Source organism: Natator depressus, chromosome 18 (genome assembly GCF_965152275.1).
Source record: "Natator depressus isolate rNatDep1 chromosome 18, rNatDep2.hap1, whole genome shotgun sequence".
Lineage (NCBI taxonomy): Eukaryota > Metazoa > Chordata > Testudines > Cheloniidae > Natator > Natator depressus.
In genome coordinates, this window is record NC_134251.1 from 21,814,125 (window position 1) to 21,835,387 (window position 21,263).

Here is a 21,263-nt window from a genome sequence, read left to right on the forward strand (position 1 = left end):
CTGCCTCTGTACAACTCGGGAGGACGCACATTTCCCTGAGCTGCCACCTAAGGACGGGAAGGGTTTGACTTCTCTTTGGTGCTGGTAAAACAGAGGTTCCAGGCCACTGCTTGTTATTTCAGGTCATTCCCCGGGTAGTCCTAGAAGTCAGGCAAGAATTTCTTTCCAGCACAGGGTTCCAGATGTTAGCAGAGCAGGGCTTCCTAATTTCATTGCCCATGAAAAGCAAGGTCTTAAACCAAAGACAGATTCTGCCAAACCCAAAAGTTTTCAAAGTTCTAGAAGTTTTGCAAGCTCCAGAATAGGATGAGGGCCTTCCAGCCCATGGCCTGAGGGCACCTCCCAGCTGCTAAAGAAAACCCTTGGGAACATCTGCAGTCACCACAGTGATATTATTCAGTATTTTAATAGCTGTCAAGAGTTCAGCTTGCAGCTCTCTAGGGGAGGGGAACATCAGAAGCAGCTGAGTGTCTTATAGATGTCAGTCTGTATATGGTCCAAAAAAATGTAATAAGGCCATCTATCCTGGAGCCTGCTTTCCATGTCAACCAAGAAGAGCTATTCAGAGAGACAGACGGACACTTGACTGATGAGTCCTGACCATCATTCAAACAATGAGTCACTCACGGTTTGGCTGCTGTCAGAGGCAAACTCTCTTTCTGGTCTTTTTGCCCAGCCCCAGGCTCGAGTTCCTGGTGATCCCACTGCAGTCACCTGCCACCTCCTGGAGAGGATTGCTTGCCAGACATGTTGCTGCTCAGTAACAGGAAGGTAGGGAGCACTTGCTTCCCTGCCACGACCACCCTGCTGCTGGTGCAACTGGGGGAGGTGCCCAAAGTCCTGGACCTGATCTGCACTCCAAGAATGCAGCAGGCTCAGCTCAGTATTACAGGTCACATCCTGCTTGCCTCTCGCTGGCTTCAGTGGGGTTATAAGGCAAGCAGGACGTGGCCCTAGGTGGGTTAAAGAGAGAGACGATGTTGCTGACAAATGAGGATCAGGGCAGGGAATTTACATGACCTGCAGCTGATGCCTCTGTGACAGAGCTGCAGTAACTACTGGCCCCAGGATGCAGTGCGAAGAACACGGCGAGCGGAAGCCCTTCATCACTGCACTGCTCGGATCAAGAGCTGGGACCTGTCGTCTCTGTGGGCTGCGCATCCCCATTAAATACAAGACCCCACACAATCCACTGCCAAGCCGCATTTCACGTTTGACCTGTCAACAGCATGGAAGTGGTTGACCAAAGCTCACAGCGCCAGTCCCCTGCTACGCAGCTCAGAGCAGCTGGGTGCCGTGTCAGCTTGGGCTGCTCAGAGACAAGGAGACGCCTTTTTGAAGTTGCTGCAATGCACAGTACTGCTACTCGGTGTCACGCACACACCTGTGGGCACTGGTCCCTCTAGGCTGTGTGCGCGCACGGACCCGAAACTCCGCGCGCACAGCGAAACACTGCACAGAAGAAATTTTTTGCGCACATGGCCTGTCAAAAATTAGAGGGAACGTTGCCTGTGGGATGTGTGGCTGAATTTGCTCCTAGTTACTTAGGGGACATGGACACTGAGCCAGGCCCACGCGTGTGTTCTAAGGTTCTGCACGGAGGGAGGTGGTGCTGGAAATTGCTCCTGGCTTTACAGACATCGAGTGTTGAGTTGGTGCCTGGGCTTGGGTTTCCGTTTTTCAAGCTCCAAGGCCAAGGCTGGGGTCGTTTTAGTGCCAGCAGACTTTACAGCTCAACATGGAGAGCATGGCTCATGCCAGACTGCGTCTGTCCCTACTGATCTACTACACCTAGAGGCCACATCGGTGCTTGGAGAGGCCAGGGTTGGCAGGATTGGCACCCTGCCAAAGAGTTTTGTCAGATGATTCATTAAGTGTAAGGCGAATGACTCAGCATTAGAGAAGCATAGAAATATTGACGGAGACCAGAGAACAGGTGCAGGGCAGGTGCTGTTGAATCAGGAGCGTTTGCAACATCTGAGATGCGGCTGGATTGTGTTGGCAAACCTAAGGTCCATCCTGTCTAAGCAGAACACGGAGCTTCAAGGGACACAGGTGAAGACCTTATTTAAACAAAAGGTTTGAATTCTTGCTACTTGGTTTAGAATTTCTCAGAAGTTTGGAAAAGAGGAAGCTTCCTCCAGATGGATGTTTCCCCTGTCCTGTTTAACCAACACTGTTCCCCTCCCCAGCAAGAGTCGCGGGGGCTGGAGCCCCTACACCTGCCATTTCCTTACTTCTTCGAACATTGCTATGGGGAGCAGCACCAGGCCGAATGTTGGCGGCTCTAGGAAGAGCCCTTGTTAACGGCTTGCTGCAGGACGGGCGTGTGCACTCGCACTGGGATTGTGCGGTGTGTCCCACGACCGCAGTGTCACCACTACGTTTTTCGTTTCTTGAGGGTGGATTTTGCTTAAAGAACTAGCTCTTCGGGGGGGGATTTTCCACCAGAGTCTGATCACTTTTAGCCAGGGCACACCAGAGGCCTCTGAAGCGTGTCTTCGGGTGACGAAACGGTTGAGTCCTGGAGTCGCTGGACGTGGGCAACCTTCTGCTCGGACAGAACATTCTTCTCAGAGCAGCAAATCTGCCTGAGGCTTTCCTCTAGCTAGAAGGCTCTCCAGGCCCCCCCACTCACGCTAATCAACTTCAGTCAGGCCCATAAGGCCTGAGTAAGAACGTCTATGATACTGTTGAACTGTCTGGAACAAAGGAAGTCCCCATTTCAAACTGGTGGGCATGTGCTCTAAAGACGGAAGCCTTTCGACAAAACCAGCAGCAAGAAACATCCTAGCACACCAAGATGCTGGTTTGAAAGACTAGACGGTGCCTTGTGCCGAGAAAGGGCGACCAGGTCTGAGCTCCTGGATCCTACACTCCATGGGCTGCTGCAGGAGAAGACAGGCGCCAGCTCAGCTGGTGGTCAGACATCTGGAACCCAGCAGATGCAGTATAAGAACCTGACTAGGATGTGCGAAGGTGTCAGCCACCCTGGGCAGCGGCGAGATGTTCTGGGGAGGAGAGCCATGTAAGTAGCTGCGGAGATAAAAGGGGGCTCATGATTTCTGAGGGGGATTAAACCCTACTGGAAAAGGAGGCGTTGCTTAGCAGCTCAGGTCACCCCTACACCCTTGGTCCCGTAGCACAGGGGCCTTAATTTTATTGGAGACCTTTAAGTTGGGCTTGGTATAAATAGCGTCACTAGCCGTGGGCAGCCGCGGAGCATTATTCATGTAGCAGACTGACATTGACAAGTCACACAGCTCTCCCCCTCTTGTGAGTCACAGGAGAGTCTGTCCGATTTGGGGACACGTTGCATTAGGCGATGCTAGAGCTGCAGCTGCTATTAGAAGCAAATCCCGCTCTCTCTGATTCTGCACGGAATCACGAGGGGGTCTGTGCCGCATGCCCCAGAGTTCTACCCCTATCCAACCTCCCCCTGCAAAAAAGAATCCACTCTCATCCTCCTGAATCCTGGAGTGCATTGGATACATTGGCTCTTCCAGACCCATAGAAAATACCTTGAGTGAAATGCTGTGTCGTCATGAAGCTGGCAGCATTTTTAAAGCAGATGGGTCCGTGCAGCAGGTCCAACCTTTGAGAATGCAGTCGGCCTTGAGGGCTTCTTGTGTCAGCCCAGCCGCCTCCATGCTAGGAAGCTTTCCAAAAAGGAGTGGATTTCTTTTCCCTTTCTCCCAGGCTGGGTGTGGTTTGCCTCTGGCAGTTCCATCCCTGCTGTTCTCAGGTTACTCTTTCCTCAGTCTGCATCTATTGGAGTAGGTTAAACACAAAGAGAAGAGATACGTGCTCCCTGCCCTGCCACTGTATTTCTCTTTCATTGCTCAGTGCTGCTCGAGCACCTGGCACTGCACTGGATTTATAAAATGCCGGCGCTTGGACTTCTTGTCCTTTTGATTTTTAGTTTGAAGGCTGCAGCCTGTATTTCTCCAGGGCCTGTCACTGTTACTTCTGTAGTTTAAAGCAAAGGAACCAGACTATGTAATATGTGCAGTGGGCCAAAATTTATCCTTGGTGTATTTTCATTGACTTCACTGGAGATATAGGCCAGAGATGATTTTGTCTCCAGGTTTAGATTTACTGTTAGCAACAGCTGGCTCTTGTTTTATCCTCAGTAACATATTCTGCAGCACAAGGCATTGTGTATATTGTGCACTGGCAATGGATTGGTTTCTGCAAGGTGCTTTCCTGCTTTTGCATCTTCATTATTTACTGATTTAGGTTTTTTTTCAGGGTCTGTCCCAGAATTAGGCTTTATTAAATCTGCAGCCTCTTGAATTGCCCACACCATGCAGCCACTCCCAGGAATCCCCACACTAAACCAAGCTCTCCGGACGGCCCGCTCCCCAAATCCCAGAAAGAAAAGGTGAGCTTTGCAGCCTGCCTAGAAAATTAACAAATCTATTTGGATGACACTTTTCCCAAATGCAAGAACTGTTACATGTGTCAATAGACCTGCTCAATACGTATAGTGATTAACCCCCGTTCTGCAGCACACAGATATTTACAGCGTACCATAGCTCCTGTGTCTACTACACAATCACCCTTCTCTACAACAGCGAGACATGCTGAACTGCGCAAGTCCTGCATTGACTGGTAATCCTCCCTCGAGAGAACAACCTTTAATTTAATACTTCCAGGCCTCTGGACATGCATCAATTGGCAATTTTATCCTGATACATCTGCAGGAAAATATTGACATGGTCTTAGACTGCTCATTCTGTTCTATTCAATTCCGCAGAGCCCTGTTTCCCCAGCACTCTCACTGAAGTTTTTGTATCTCCCTGCCTTCGTTCATGAAATGCCCTGGCTTCTGGTTTACTTAGTAACGAGCACCGAGATGTCGCCTTTTAGACTTTCTAATTTTTTCCATAACCTACTATAGCTATTTAATGGGGTCTTTCCTCCAAAGGCTCAAATTGTCCCAGCCTAGTTAGCGTGCACTAGACCTGAGCCACTTCCTAGTCAATACACACAAGCACAATGAGAACCCAACACTTCAGGACTGCAACTTGGGCAAGGATCCTAACGGGGTCTGGCTGATTCTAAATGAAGCAGGTGAGAGCAGCAGTGAGCACAGCCAAGTTCTCTGTTCTGCTCCTTCCTGCATCAAAGGTATCCGCGCCAACCTCTCCATATCTTCTTGCACTCCCAGGCAGGTATTGCACTGGCCTCAACAAATCCTTATGTATCCTGGGGATTCACCCTAGTTAAAACCTCATGGCCTCATTCAGTGCCTCAAGACAGCCATATTCCACTGCATTTATGGAGCTTCTTCATGTCTGCATCCTTCAGTCCACTCACCTCGGTTGTTTGGCCCAAATCTCATGGAGCTGGACTTGTTCAAAGGCTTTTCCAAACCCAGGACCACAGAGTTCCCACCCAGGTATAGGACTCTGCAGCCAAGCCATTAAAATGAGCCCAAATGAACCTGTTAGGCCCTGCTTGGCCTGTCCAGGGGTGGCCATGGCTGTCCCTGGGACATTCCTTGGGTTTTAAGAAAAAGGAAACCATGGGAACAAATACAAGTCAAATACACAAGTGTGCTTTAACAGCAGAGTTAACTGGGTATTGAAAACATGCATGGTAGCAACTCCATCTGCAAACAATAACCAGGTGCTATTGCATTACAAGAGTGCCATCCAGGCCTAGAAAACAGTATTAATTCGGAAATTACAGTAAGGTAACTGTAAATACTTCCTCATTTGTTAGCAGTAGCTATTAATGCACCAGATATTGGCTGTCATCCAACAGAACACCGTGTCAATATGTGCCATTTGCAGCACTCAAATGAGCTCAGCTAGTGGAGTTGATCCCATTGCTTCCTTGTGATGTGTTAACATCCCTGAGGGCTCGCCAAGCCTTGCTCTTTGGGTGTTGATCCTACTAATCCTTGTATAAAAGTGACAATCACGGTTTACACAGCAGCTCAGCTGGTTGTCTAGATTTGTTTCTTATGATGCTCCTGAATAAATCCTGGCTTAACAAAGAGAGACTGCTGTATTTATCTGGAAGGTATCTGTATCTTACCCCAACTGAATTAAAGAATCCACTCCTTTATTTAGCCAACCTGATGGCATGACCCCCTTACACGCCTGCTCTCCATTCCGGGTCATGCTTTGTGCAATTTGGAATGATTGCCCCTAATGGCAAAGCAATCAATCCGTGTGGAACCTACCCAGTTTTTATACCGAAAATTCATTCTGAGAAAAGTACATGATCACAGTCACCTTGTAGAAAGCTAGCAGGTGCATCTGGGACAGCTATTAAACATTTTGGTAAACTGTTCAGTGATCACTAGAGAACTAGAAAACCCTCTTCTCCAGCCAGAGATATAGATAAGGGCCAAACGTATTGAAATGAAACATTCAACAGACCTGAAATCGAACTGTCTCTGTTAAACCATTTTTGATGTTAAAGAAAAATCACGTACGATTTCTCTTCATCCCCTGACCCTCCTTGTTTGTAATTTACCTGGTTCTCTTCACTCCCCAGCTCTGGCTAAACGCCAACGGGCACAAACAGCCCCTGTTCAAACAAGTCTGAAGATCTCTCACGATGTTCACTCTTTGCTCACATTAATGTTGAATTTGAATGGAATTCGGACGGGTATAGAATAGATAAATCCGCTCTTAACAAGAGCTCTGGAGTCCCTATCTCAAATTGCTAAGGAAAAATGCATTAATCTAGGACAACAGAAAATCCAGGGTAACATTCATTGCCAAGGAAGCCAAAAAGTTTGATGGAAGTCTCTCCAACCTGAGAGCTGGGCCACTTGAGATGAATGTAGAGTAACATGAAAATACTGAAGTGACATTAGCATTACTTTTTGTTGAGCATGTACCACTGTATTTCAATTGGCTTAGGTCATAATTTAACTTCTGACTCATTCACTTTAATTGGCACATAACTTCTGTATAGCAGTACCGCAGGGCTTCCATAGAGCAGTGAGATTTATTGTGCTCTAGACTTTAGCTAAGGATACGCCAGGCTTTCCTGTGTAACCTGTATATATATATATATGGGCCATAAAAATTTGCTCTGAGCTGTGACTCCCTATGCAATTGATGTACTAGTCGTTACCTCTGTTCATAATTCTGCTATTACATCTCTCTATATTAACGTCAGGATGGTTCATATCCTTGATCAACAGGACAAATAAAAATATCCAGTAATTTCTAGGAATGTATTGTGGACAACTTTTGGTTTCCGAAGGCATTTGTTAACAGTCTTCAAGTATGTTAAGGGCGATTATAAAGAAGACGGTGATCAATAGTTCATCATGTCCACTGAAGATAAGACAAGGCATCAGCGTAATCTGCACCAAGGGAGACTGAAGTGAGAAATTAGGAAAAACTTCCTAACGCTCAGGGTAGTGAAGCTCTGGAACAGGTGTCCAAGGTAGGTCGTGGAATTCCCCACCACTGGAGGTTTTAAGAACCGGTTACAAAAACACCTTCCAGGTTTACAGGGTCCTGCCTCAGCACAGGGGGCAGGACTAGACCTCTCAAGGTCCCTTCCAGCCCTACATTTCCATGATTCTCTGACTGGCACACTCACCTGGCAAGGCTATGTGTTTTCACCTCTTTTACCTGGTTTATTGAGGAGATTAGAGTTGTAATTTCAATGCAGCTTCTAATGAGAGCTTCTTAACCCTTGGGGGGTGAGTGACCACAACACTAATGTCACGAATGAATTCCATGGGGATTATCCGAAGACACTCAGCATGAAGAGCACTGCACATTTGAGTCCAGCAGCTCCTGTTCCAGGGGCATTTCCCATTCAATCCAATGAACACATTAGCCCAAGTCTAACCCTGAAGAGAACTCCTGGGACACCTTGGAATGATTATTTAGACCACACACAATTTCTGAAAAGAAAAAAATGACACCCTATTTCCTTCAGCTGAAGACTGACCGACTTTATTCACATCACAGTGCACCCTAAATAACTTAGATGTGCACATAAATATTACATAGATTTGAATGGAATGAACTGAGAGTCCCATACAATACTGAGTAGCATTTATACTTGAGTAATATAAATAAGCTTTGGTGTACATATTTTAGGACATACTGTAGATCAACACTGCATTACAAAAAGTCATGGCCCTGTGTATTCTTTGCTATGCCCGTTGCTTTCTGTGCCACTCCACCTATGGCAGACTGGAGTTATTTTATTGAATGGTGTTAGAATGAATAATACACGGTGTACAGTAACCTGGTAGTATTTACTTGGACATAAATTCAATTTTATGCTGCTCCTACATATTCAATGTGCCTTTTAGAAACATAAAACACAGCTGTATTGCAGAACTTGGCCTTTGGGAAGCTAGTGGTTTTGGGGAGTAGGCATGGGCCTTTGGCATCCAGAAAGGCACAGCAGTTTGCCTGGAATTATGGAACAAACATTAGACTGGATGTTTTTTGTTAAACTACTGAGCAGTTTTAGCAGAAAGTATGGGCTGGATGAATGGACGATAAGGTGGATAGAAAGTTGGCTAGATTGTCGGGCTCAACGGGTAGAGATCAATGGCTCCATGTCTAGTTGGCAGCCGATATCAAGTGGAGTGCCCCAAGGGTCGGTCCTCGGGACGGTTTTGTTCAATATCTTCATTAATGATCTGGAGGATGGTGTGGATTGCACCCTCAGCAAGTTTGCAGATGACACGAAACTGAGAGGAGAGTTAGATACGCTGGAGGGTAGGGATAGGATGCAGAGGGCCCTAGACAAATTAGAGGCTTGGGCCAAAAGAAATCTGAGGAGGTTCAGCAAGGACAAGTGCAGAGTCCTGCACTTAGGACGGAAGAATCCCATGCACCGCTACAGACTAGGGACCGAATGGCTAGGCAGCAGTTCTGCAGAAAAGGACCTAGGGGTTACAGTGGACGAGAAGCAGGATATGAGTCAACAGTGTGCCCTTGTTGCCAAGGCGGCTAACTGCATTTTGGGCTGTATAAGTAGGGGCATTGCCAGCAGATCGAGGGACATGATCATTCCTCTCTATTTGACATTGGTGAGGCCTCATCTGGAGTACTGCGTCCAGTTTTGGGTCCCACACTACAAGAAGGATGTGGAAAAATTGGCAAGCATCCAGCGGAGGGCAACAAAAATGATTAGGGGATGGAACACATGACATATCAGGAGAGGCGGAGGGAACTGGGATTGTTGAGTCTGCAGAAGAGAAGAATGGGGGGGGATTTGATAGCTGCTTTCAACTACCTGAAAGGGGGTTCCAAAGAGGATGGCTCTAGACTGTTCTCAGGGGTAGCCGATGACAGAACAAGGAGTAATGGTCTCAAGTTGCAGTGGGGGATGTTTAGGTTGGATATTAGGAAAAACTTTCACTAGGAGGGTGGTGAAACACTGGAATGCGTTACCTAGGGAGGTGGTGGAATCTCCTTCCTTTGAGGTTTTTAAGGTCAGGCTTGACAAAGCCCTGGCTGGGATGATTTAGTTGGGGATTGGTCCTGCCTGAGCAGGGCGTTGGACTTGAGGTCCCCTCCAACCCTGATATTTTATGATTCTAATTCAAAAACTGATTTAAACTGGCATCATTATGGTTCAGATTTAACATTCAATTGTGACGAATGGTGGCACAGCTCAGACTTCAAAACAATTGTTTCAGTTTATGTGTGAACGCAAAAAGACAAACACTCCATCTCAACGCTTGAGTCACGTCTGAAAGGCTCACTTTAAAAAAAACAAAAAGGAAAAACTTATCTTCTGGAGTACAATTCTGCCGCACAGAATGAATTCTGCCTCCATTTGCACAGGTACAGGATCAATGAATACACAGGGCCCTATGAACACTTCACACAACACGAGTGAAAGGTTAGTTTTATTTGTCCAAGTAAATATTTCTAAAGTGGATATGTTTATTTCTAGGCGGCTCTGCTGTAAATATTTAGGTCCAAGATGAAGGGTCATTGTTGAGTGAGCGGTTGCATCTGTGCCTGCCTTTTGGCTTTCGTTTGAAGATATCTCCCTTTTCCATCTTCAAAACGTCTCTTCTCATCTTCACTTTCTACCTGTTGATCAGAAAATCAAAAACCTGAATATTATTTCTGTTCTCTTTTGGATGCTTGTGAGTCTGACAACAAGCTTTTAGCCTACTTCATAACAATTCAGTCAACATTCTAGTCTGCCTTCCAGCCTGAAAGATCCCAAGGAGTTTGCAACTATGGGACAGATTCTGACCTAGCAGCACCAGGGCAAATCTAGGGTAACTCCACTGAAGTCAAATGGAGTTACTCCCATTTACTGCAGCATAACAGAGTAGAAACTATTGACAGGAATCCGATCATCCACCCCAGGGAGAACAAGCATAGGAAATGGCTTGGAGAATTTATGCAGGAATTCAAGATAAAAAAGCTCTTCCATGAATCTTAGGGGTGAGAAATGAGTGCACTGCAAGCCCCAGTGGCCACACGTAGCAGCAGGCAGTCTCTGCCTGGCAGACATGCTTATTTCTCTATAGTTCAGAGATGGAGGATATTCAGCAAACTGATCCACAGCCAACAAGTGCTAAAAGGAGATCACCTTCAAGAGACGCTTCCAACTGAATGGCACACAAACCGCGGGAGCCATGGAAGGTGCCCTAGTGTCATTAAGAACAGCCCTCAGCCTCCCGTGCAGGCCGCAGACACACCTTTTGTAGGAGGGGAATGTTCTGTTTTGAACGAAGATCTTTTCTTAGTTCAAAAGCTCTGGCCCTTCATTGCTTTTTAAAAGTCGATCACCAAATAAAAGCCCTGGGAGCCCTGCAGCTGCAAGGAGGCCAGCAGCCTGAGATTCCTTAAGTTAAAAGGCAGCAAGAGTGCAAGTTTGTCAAATGTTACAGGGAATTCACTTATTTATGTACAGAGATGTTTGTTAAGTGGGTTAGCCAGGAAGGTAAATCAATTTCTCAGACACGTATGGCAGCTTTTAATTTCTTAGCCAAGTACACGCTGCCAAGTCCCTGATGGAATAACATCTTCATGGCCATTCATTTTATAAATTACTGAATTTGTTACACTTTAGGTACAATTTACATGGTTTTATAACCACTCTGCAGAACACTTGGCTGTAGGTAACCCTGCTAATAGGATTTGGATGAACAAATTCATTTCACAATGAAGAAATGCATCAGCAAAGTTATCAGTGATTTTGGGTTACAATCAGAGGCTAGCAGCAAGAGAATATTAAAATCATATTCTCTCTCGTTTAGACAGCACCAGGGTGAATGCTGCACTTTCCAGACCGAGCCCGGCACAACCCCAGACTTCGGGAACTTGCAGTCCAAGGACTCAAGCCTGCAAACCCTTATGCACATGTGTAACTTAGTAGTATCATCAACCCATAATGCCTCCCCAGAGCACCCACCTTTGGCTCCATCAAGTCCTTTAGGACAGGATGGTGAGATCCAACGCATTGACATTTCTGCTACTGGCTCTAACAGAAACAAGTCAAACCTCTTGGAGCCCAAACAAACAGGTTTGTGTATAGTAAAAATATCCTGCAGGAGCTAGGAGACCAAACCAGAGCAGGGAGTCTTTACTCCCAGATGTTCCAGAGTAAGAGGCTATTGGCAAAAATGACTAGAACGAGCTTTTGAATGTATGGTTATAGCAAACCCTTCCTCTCACAGACATCTCAAACTGCTCTCTACATGCCCCCAGGTCCCAGCCTGGCAGCCTCCCAGCCAGCAAAACAGCAGCTCTGGCGCAGTTCAAACGCTGGGGCGAGTTCTCTTCTGAAATGTGCGAGAGAACCACACAGCTAGAGTTGGTTTTTCCAAGTCGCTTTATTACGTTTTTTGCCCCCCTTCTTCAGTGTTGTCTATGGGACGGGCATTTTCTTCAGGCTGCTATGCCTGGCCTGGCCCAGTAAATGGGAGTTGAGAGTGGGTCAGAAGGAGGTCACTTATTTATAAGCTACTGAGTAAAAAGCCCCTAAAACCTTTGGCTTAAGTTTTCAGCAGAAGGCTGATCTATAATGCGTGTCTGCAATCCCTTGTCACTTGGATAAACTCATGAGCTTCCCCTTGAGGCTACGTCTACACTGCACACCACTGTCAGTGGTGTAGCTCCATGCTGCAGTGAAAAGCAGGCTAGCTACACATCAGTGAAAGGCTCTGGCAGGGGGGAGGCTGAGCTTTTCCCCACCTTGGGAGTCTTTCCCCGCTGCCTCCCCCTGCCAGAGCCGTTCTCTGATGCCATATCCTTTTCCTGTGGTGGGCAAAGGCTCCAGCAGTGGGGAGACAGCAGGACACTACACAGGAGAAAACAGCAGTACAGATGGGATGCACAGCTTGGGCAACTGGGGAACCATGTAAGTTACATACCGTGTCCGTACTTTACTTGTCTAAGCTATGCCTCACTGTCTATACTGCTACTTAACCCCGTGCTTGGGGCTTCCCGAGTACACGCTCTGCATGCCACCAAAAGAAGTGTGCAGTGCGGGTGTAGCCCAGCAACCAGTGAAATCTTCGACTGGAGACTCACATGGCTTTCCCAAGCAACGTTCATACCAAGATTATCCAAACGCCACGTGCAGAGACAAATCTCACATGCCAAGCGTGCCATGGCTGAAAAATCTGTCAGTGCAAGAGACATGCAAGCCAACCCTTCATGGCTTAATTGCAACCAGCAAAGGGGACATTCATGGATCACATTTATTTATTATGCATCACCTTGGTCCTGTTTTTCAGCCACAAGAACAGCAGTGTGAATGGACTGTTGCTTTCAAGGATGCTCCTTGCTGAACCATTAGCCTACATTCTTTGTAAACAATGGGAAGCTTTTCCTAGCCATACAGGTAGTAACAGCGCACTAATTGACAAGACAACGGCCCTGGGGAAGAGGAGTAGAGAGAAGCTTGTTTTCTGCCTGGGCTCCACTCTCCATTATTGGTTTTCCTGGCTGTAAATGACAAACAAGTAAACAAACACGACTAATTTAGCTGAAGTGCTCTGGGAGGTGAAGACCGCTGCACATGCAGAGAGAACCACTCCGACAGTGGCTTGAGAACAATTAGAGTCACCCACAGCAATTCAGAGAAGGAAACCTGATACATCCCTGAGCACTCGTTGGGCTGGCAGTGCAGGAAAGGCTGCAGGGTGCTAGCTGCAGCTCTGTCCACCCAGAGCTCAGGCCTGGTGCCTTCACCTCTCCCAAGGGAAGGACGTGATTCTCTTAAAGCGCCCTGTGTATACACCCTGGATATCCAGAAGATCCAACTGGACTCGGTACCTACAGTTCTTCCCGTCTGGAGCGTGTGACCAGCAGTAAACGCAGGGGCTCAGAACAGCCTTCTTAAAACAAAAGTACTGTTAGTGAACCACAGGAGCAAAGCACTAGATGAGAAGAAAAGGATTTTAACAAAAGGGTTTTTTTTTATTATTATTATTTATATGCTACAGCTTTATTTCAGTGTCCACTTCACTTTTCTGGTTTGGGCATACAGGCACATGGATCTTACCTAGAGGCTTGCCATTCCTTAGCAGAAACTCTAGGCAGGTCTCACTTCCCAGACACCCCACACTCCGGAATCTGGGTTCACCTTGGCTCTCCTTTGTCCTTCAATCCAGACAGCAGCCCTCTGGCTCAGGGCTTGTCTACACAACAGTTGTGTCAGTCTAACTAATGTGGCTCAGGGCTGTGAATCAGCCTCTCTCGGGGAGGTGGTTTTGTGCTGCCGACAGCCCTATTCTGTGCTCTCCCAACAGCAGACAGCAGCTGCAAGACTGTGGCGCTTCTCGTGTAGACTAGCCCTTACTTTCCAGGGTGGGACCTGTTGCCCCAAACCCTTTTGCTCACAGGGGGTAGAGTCAAAGCAAAAGGCTCCTGCACTGACTCACACCACCCCTAATATTTGCTGAGAGAGGTCTTATCTCACGTCATTGTGTTGCCTTCCTGTTCGGTTCCCAACCCCCCTGGGGGTTTAGTCCAGGACAGCCATACAGTAAATATCCCATTAACTAAGTCAAGAAACTGTATTCTTAGCTTATTACACAGCAGCTCCACCTCTCCCACAGTGGGATCCAAATTAAGTCCTGATTTCAGTCCTTGGCCACCAGCCTCATCTGTCTAGCAATTGACTGTACATATCCCTGTGTCAACACTGCTAATACAGCCATTGTGCCTCTGATGGCCACTTACAATTACTTCCCAGGTTGGGACGAGGTGAGGGAGGTTGATAAGGCTTGACAGTGCAGTAGGGGCACTCAGAGGAGTGCCTTCTGTCCCTGCTGCCATCGCCACTCTATCAGGGGACGGGCAGGGGAAACAGAAAGGCCATCTCCCAGCCGGAAGAGGCTGAAGAATCCCACTGGAGAGACCTTGTGTTGCTCTTAATTCACTGTGCGATGATTGATGGGAGCTAGCAGAACACACAAAGGCAACAGCAGCTGCTAAAACACCTTCACAAACTCAAGTAGCTGTTACCCCAGAACAGTGGGGCTGCCCCAGGGCCAGGGAGCACACAGCCCGCATGGACAAACGAGCCTCCACACGCTGCTCACCAGGAGGCTTTTGCAGAGCCGGCACAGAGTTTGCGTTAATGCTGAACAAGCAGCGACCTCTCCCCCGAGCTGAGGTTGAGGGGACTAGCCTCCGAGCAATCCTGGAAACATTTCTTCCTACCACTTGAATTATGGAAGGAACTGCCAAGGGCAAAAATATAACCATGAATCATCTGTTCAAGGGGGAACTGGAGGGGGTGGAGACGACTGACCTGACTGAACAGGAACTCCGACGCATCCGATGGAGTGAGCTGTAGCTCACGAAAGCTTATGCTCAGATAAATTTGTTAGTCTCTAAGGTGCCACAAGTCCTCCTTTTCTTTTTGCGAATACAGACTAACCCGGCTGCTACTCTGAAAACTGAACAGGAAAAGAAACTCCATCTTTAAGGGGAAAATAGTACACCAGTTTCACAGAGATTAAGGGCAGAAGGGACCATGAGATCACCTAGTCTGACCTCCTGCCTTTCACAGGCCAGAACATGTCACCCCGATGGGGAGCCCAGTGACGAAACTAACGCAGTTTAGTCAGCAGGGGAGTAACTGTTGCGTGCCCCAGGCTGAGAACAGGAGAGACTGAGGCCTCTGGAACAGCAAGGGCTCAAATGCCTCGAGGATCCCAGCCTGTGACCCGGGCTTCCCACTGCAGAGGAAGGTGAAAACCCCCAAGGGTCCCTGCCAATCTGACCTGGGGGGAATTCCTTCCTGACCCCAAATCTGGCGGTCAGCTGGACACTGAACATGTAAGCAAGACACACCAGCCAGGCTGCTAGAAATAGGATTCTCTGGACTAGCCCAGACAACTGGCCCACCCCAGCTGGCATCCTGTCTCCAGCTGTGGACAATCTCTGATGTTTCAGAGAAAGGTGGAAAAAACAGCCACCCAGATTGCAAATGGGTGTTTGGGGGGTGGGGTGGGGAATTCCTTCCTGACCCCTGCAAGTGACATGCTGAAGCTCTGAAGCTTGAGACTCCAAGGCCAGATGGGACCACCACAGACATTCAGCCCGTACCCACGTCCACTGTCCCCAGCCAGCAAACCTCTCCCCGACACAACTTTCAGAAAGATATCTAATCTTGTCATAAAGACTCCAAGAGCTGGAGAGCCCACTGCCTCCCCAGTAAACTGTTCCACTGTTTAATCACCCGCACTGCTAGGAAGCTGCATCTTATATCAAAGTTGAATTGAATCTTGTTGCGCCTCTGTCAGCAAGGTTGAAAAGCTTCTCACGATCAGATCTCTTTTCCATGCGTCAGCAGCACCCATGCACCATGATCAAGTACCTCTAAACCTTCTCTTCAGTACACTGAATACATTTAACTCCTTAAGCCTTCCAGCCCCCGCACCACGTTTGTGGTCCTCCACTGAACTCTCTCCAATATCTCCACGTCCTTCTTGAAGCGTGGTCACCAGAACTGGACACAGTGTCCAAGCCGCAGTCTTACCAGTGCTGTGTGTGGAGGCAAGACCACTTCCCTATCTCTATTTGATGTTCCCCTTTTTATACACCCAAGGGCCCCATTAGCCCTTTTCGCCACAACACTGTACTGAAAGCTCACGCTGAGAGGATTATCTGCAATGACACCCAAGTGCTTTTCTGAGTCGCTGCTTTCTGAGACAGCCTTCCGTCCTGTGTCTATAATCGGCATTCTTTGTTCCCCGATGCACGTACCTTGCATCTGCCTGTATTAAAGTAAAAGGCTCATGTCGTGCCCCCATCTTTAGAAAAGGGAAGGAGGAGGATCCTGGGAACTACAGGCCAGTCAGCCTCACCTCAGTCCCCGGAAAAATCATGGAGCAGGTCCTCAAGGAATCAATTCTGAAGCACTTAGAGAAGAGGAAAGTGATCAGGAACAATCAGCATGGATTCGCCAAGGGCAAGTCATGCCTGACTAATCTAATTGCCTTCTATGACGAGATAACTGGCTCTGTGGACGAGGAGAAAGCGGTGGACGTGTTGTTCCTTGACTTTAGCAAAGCTTTTGACACCGTCTCCCACAGTGTTCTTGCCAGCAAGTTAAAGAAGTATGGGCTGGATGAATGGACACTAAGGTGGATAGAAAGCTGGCTAGATTGTTGGGCTCAATGGGTAGTGATCAATGGCTCCATGTCTAGTTGGCAGCCGGTATCAAGCGGAGTGCCCCAAGGGTCGGTCCTGGGGCCAGTTTTGTTCAATATCTTCATTAATGATCTGGAAGATGGTGTGGATTGCACCCTCAGCAAGTTTGCAGATGACACTAAACTGGGAGGAGAGGTAGATACCCTGGAGGGTAGGGATACGATACAGAGGGACCTAGACAAGTTAGAGGATTAGGCCAAAAGAAATCTGATGAGGATCAACAAGGACAAGTGCAGAGTCCTGCACTTAGGACGGAAGAATCCCATGCACCGCTACAGACTAGGGACCAAATGGCTAGGCAGCAGTTCTGCAGAAAAGGACCTAGGGGTTACAGTGGATGAGAAGCTGGATATAAGTCAACAGTGTGCCCTTGTTGCCGAAAAGGCCAATGGCATTTTGGGATGTATAAGTAGGGGCATTGCCAGCAGATTGAGGGACGTGGGGATTGGTCCTGCTTTGAGCAGGGGGTTGGACTAGATGACCTTCTGAGGTCCCTTCCAACCCTGATATTCGATGATTCTATGATCCTATGATCATTCCCCTCTATTCGACATTGGTGAGGCCTCATCTGGAGTACTGCGTCCAGTTTTGGGCCCCACACTACAAGAAGGATGTGGAAAAATCGGAAAACATCCAGCGGAGAGCAACAAAAATGATTAGGGGACTGGAACACATGACATATCAGGAGAGGCTGAGGGAACTGGGATTGTTTAGTCTGCGGAAGAGAAGAATGAGGGGGGATTTGATAGCTGCTTTCAACTACCTGAAAGGGGGTTCCAAAGAGGATGGATCTAGACTGTTCTCAGTGGTAGCAGATGACAGAACGAGGAGTAATGGTCTCAAGTTGCAGTGGGGGAGGTTTAGGTTGAATAGTAGGAAAAACTTTTTCACTAGGAGGGTGGTGAAACACTGGAATGCGTTACCTAGGGAGGTGGTGGAATCTCCTTCCTTAGAAGTTTTTAAGGTCAGGCTTGACAAAGCCCTGGCTGGGATGATTTAGTTGGGGATTGGTCCTGCTTTGAGCAGGGGGTTGGACTAGATGACCTCCTGAGGGCCCTTCCAACCCTGATATTCGATGATTCTATGAAAGTACATTTTATTGGATTGTTCCATTTAACCAGGTGATTCAAATCACTAACAGTAAGCTGTCCCCCTCCTAGAAACAGTCCTGCTTATTGATACTTCCCTATTGTCAGCTACATTCTGGGATTATCTGTGAGACAATTTTAAATCCAGCTAATGTGTTAATTCCATAGAATTCAAATTTTTTAATCAAAGTATCATGTGGTACTAGGTCAAATGCCTTGGAGAAACCCAAGTATGCCATATCAGCAGTTACTTCATCAGCCAGATCATGTTTTATTTAAGACTATAAGGTGGGAACAGAAAAGCACTCACTCAGATGCACAAAGGAACAACAAAGACTCAGGAGAATATTGTGTGTGGTCCCACCTGTATGACTCTGGGATTTTAACATCAAACACTAGGCGACTGAGAATCACAGGACCTTAAAAGCTTATAAATTAAAGTTCTAACTAGTAATACTAATGGTGGGCATCTGTTACCAACCCCCGAATTCCCTCAACTAGCACATGGTAAAAATTAAAGGCAACGCAGCACCTGGTGCAAATGCCTGGGGGAATCGATTAAAAATGTATAATCCTGAACTACATGGGAACAATACAGATTAATTATTAAATTATTGCCCGGAGATACACAGATGTATCTGCCAGTCAGCTCCAGGAGCTGCATCTGACATGGCTGCTGTGGGCCTGCCAGGGACGGGAGCTACTCTGCAGCTGAAACATATGGGGCTGAGATCAATGTGGAATGTCAGAGCCCCCAACCATGACCCTAGAGTGACTCAGGACACTGTCGTCTGCTACAGCACAAGGGGACTTGTCATCCTTTTGACGTTAAAAGTATCTTCACCCACATATTTTGCTGATGTTGCATCATCTGCCCACACAGCTCCTAATGACCTAGTATGGAAACTAAATCATGCTCGACGGAACACCTGGAGGTGCTAACTTTTTGTCTCATTTCACTCAAAAGTTAACACCAACTCCAACCACTGTTTTGTTTTTATCTCTTTGGGCACATTTCATCTTGCATAGCAGGGCAAGTCCCTTATCAGATCTAAGGTGAACTCCAGAGGTTTCAAAAGAGACTCGGTGGAGATTTGGTGCAAGGACCAGAATCACCTCATCAGCTGAAATAGAAATTCTGGCCTTGGGGTTGCCAGTATCTCTAGTTAAACTGTAAGCGCTTTAGGGCAAGGACAGGAGGATTGAGACAGAGCAAGAGACATGCTTCCCACACAGACTGCTGGCTAGCAGCGAACACCTGACCTGGAGTGGCAAATTCTGCTTCCCTTGCCCGGTAAAATGCCATGCTATTGCTATGCCAATAGAGTCAGCCCTGTCCACTCCAACACTAGATGGATCACATTCACATTCTCTGCAGTACACAAGGGTTTTGACATCCCTTTCCACTGGACAGAATAATACGGATGTAAAAACCAGCTGTTTTCTAAAAGCAATTACAAAGTAAGCAAGAACATTCCTTTCCAGAGCAGATGCTCACTACTGGGGAGCCAATAAAACCTGGCTCGCCTCCGGATTCAGCATCCTCCTGTGACTGGAGTTTCCGCAGCGTTTCTGAAGCGTCTGGCACACGGGGCCAGCTATGCTGCACTCCAGCAGGCTGCTGCTCAAGAGCGGCACAAAGAGCTGGCACACGCACCTAGACAGGCACCCTGAAGGCAGAGTTTGGGCTGGCTCTCAATTAGTAACATGCCATTAAAATACAAGCCCTGCTGGAGTGTCCCTGATGCCCCGGTGGTATCGAGGGGGTAGAAGGACACACGCAGCCAGGGTAAGGCTGAGTCCACACTTCCATTTTTCAGACTTGAGGGGGAAAGGCCTGAGCTGGTAGTAGCCTGGCCTACAGCTATATCCAATGGGAGCGAAGGGCCTGAAAATTCCAGTGCAGGCTAGACCAAGGTCTTCAAAAGGCAGCAGGCCGTTTCGTTCCCCTGGACCCAATAGAGGAAAGATAGCAGCCCTGCCCCCTGGCCAGGGCTTCTGTTTCGCCTTGCTGCCCTCCAGGGAAACGGGGGCCAGAATCTGCCCTGTGGGGAGCAGGAAGCTTGGCCTGTAGCATGGACTACATGCCTGTTAGCACCTGCAGATATTTTACATTATTCAAGTGACTCTCAGAAGCCACCACTATGCTGCTTTTCTCTTGCTACACTGACAAAGTAATGGGAGACGAAGTGCCATCTTGCAGCCCCCCACACTCCAGCTGGCTCTGGGAGGTCACTCCCCTCCTCCCAATAGAACACTTACTTTTCAGAAGACACATGCATTTTTAGAATGCCAAGTACAGCTGCAGAGAAAACAAGCGAAGGAGTCTCTGGACGAGTTTGAGTGTGTCTGGCTAACAGTGCCATGCAGCAGACAGCACAGCTCATCCCCAGGGCTCTTTACCACAGACCATCTGAGCTGGCTACCATTTGGCAGTAAATACACCAGCGAAAAGGAAGGGAGCGGGCTGGATCTCAAAGCAATACATGGAAATCTACAATTTCACAGACTTTAAGGCCAGAAGGGACTATTATAATAAGCTAGTCTACCTCCTGCATAACACAGGCCAGAGTTTCACCCAGTGATTACTGCATCAAGCCCAACTATTAATGGACAAGATACAGCATCCTTTAAAGAGGAGCCCATCTTGACTTAGACTCCAGGTGGTCGATTTACCACCTCCCTAGGTAATCTGTTCCAATGGCAGATTTACCCTTGCTTAAAAATCTGTGTCTTATTTCCAGTTTATCAAAGTAAGGATGGGTAAAGAACAGAGCTCCACAGAAAGGCCACAAAACTGTCCAGAGTCACAGGACCTAGTGCCAGGAGTGGGATCAGAACAGGGGTCCAGACCCAGACCCTGCCCTATCCACACAACTAAGCTGCCAGCCCAGACTTCCAGGCAAGCAGGGCTGGAGGTTCTAGTATCTGTTGGTGCTGCCTCCTACAAAGGTCCCTTGAGAGGGCCGTTAAATGCTCCCAGCTCTGCCCCAGGGCTGGAAGGCAGCCTGCTTAGTGAGAGCAGCTGAGTTTGGCCCAGAATTCTCATCTCCCATATGGTCTCCAGCCTGGCCCCACTGCGTGTGGGTGTAAGACTAATCTACAGTGGAAAACATTGTTCTCATTTTCCAATAGGAAACTTGCAAACAAAGCGCTTTGGCATTTGCCTTTCCTGTGTGTGATTTGAGAACACACTGATAACTTGGCATATGAAATAAGTAATGAAGTTCACAATTAGCAGAGTCAATAGCCTGTCTGTTTTAGAATGAATGGCTGTCTAGGCTGATCAGGGCTTCGAGGGGTGGGCAGAACAATTTCCTGTAAGCCTGACAGTTACAGACCTCTTTAATTAGTGAAGTCATGCAGAGAAACCTCACTTGAGTTTATAATGGGAAACATAAGGCGTCTCTGGATGATAATGAGTGCAATTAAAACTTGTGTCCAGATTATTTTAGATATTTAATTGAGCAGGGCACGCGAGGTACTGCCGAGCTCTGCAATGACTTGCACCCTGTGCAAACCCACTGTGCCA

General features: G+C 47.6%; 1 protein-coding gene across 3 annotated transcripts in view; it reads right to left on the reverse strand.

Moving 5' to 3' along the window:
- Positions 1-7,924: 7,924 nt before the first annotated feature.
- Positions 7,925-21,263, reverse strand: part of ACOT7 (acyl-CoA thioesterase 7) — a 110,539-nt gene continuing 97,200 nt past the window's right edge. For all 3 annotated transcript variants that reach the window (XM_074975188.1, XM_074975187.1, XM_074975189.1), the window contains one exon: positions 7,925-10,049. In XM_074975188.1, coding sequence (XP_074831289.1) covers positions 9,945-10,049 — 105 coding nt within the window. In that variant the 3' untranslated portion in view covers positions 7,925-9,944. The remainder of the gene's footprint in view (positions 10,050-21,263) is intronic.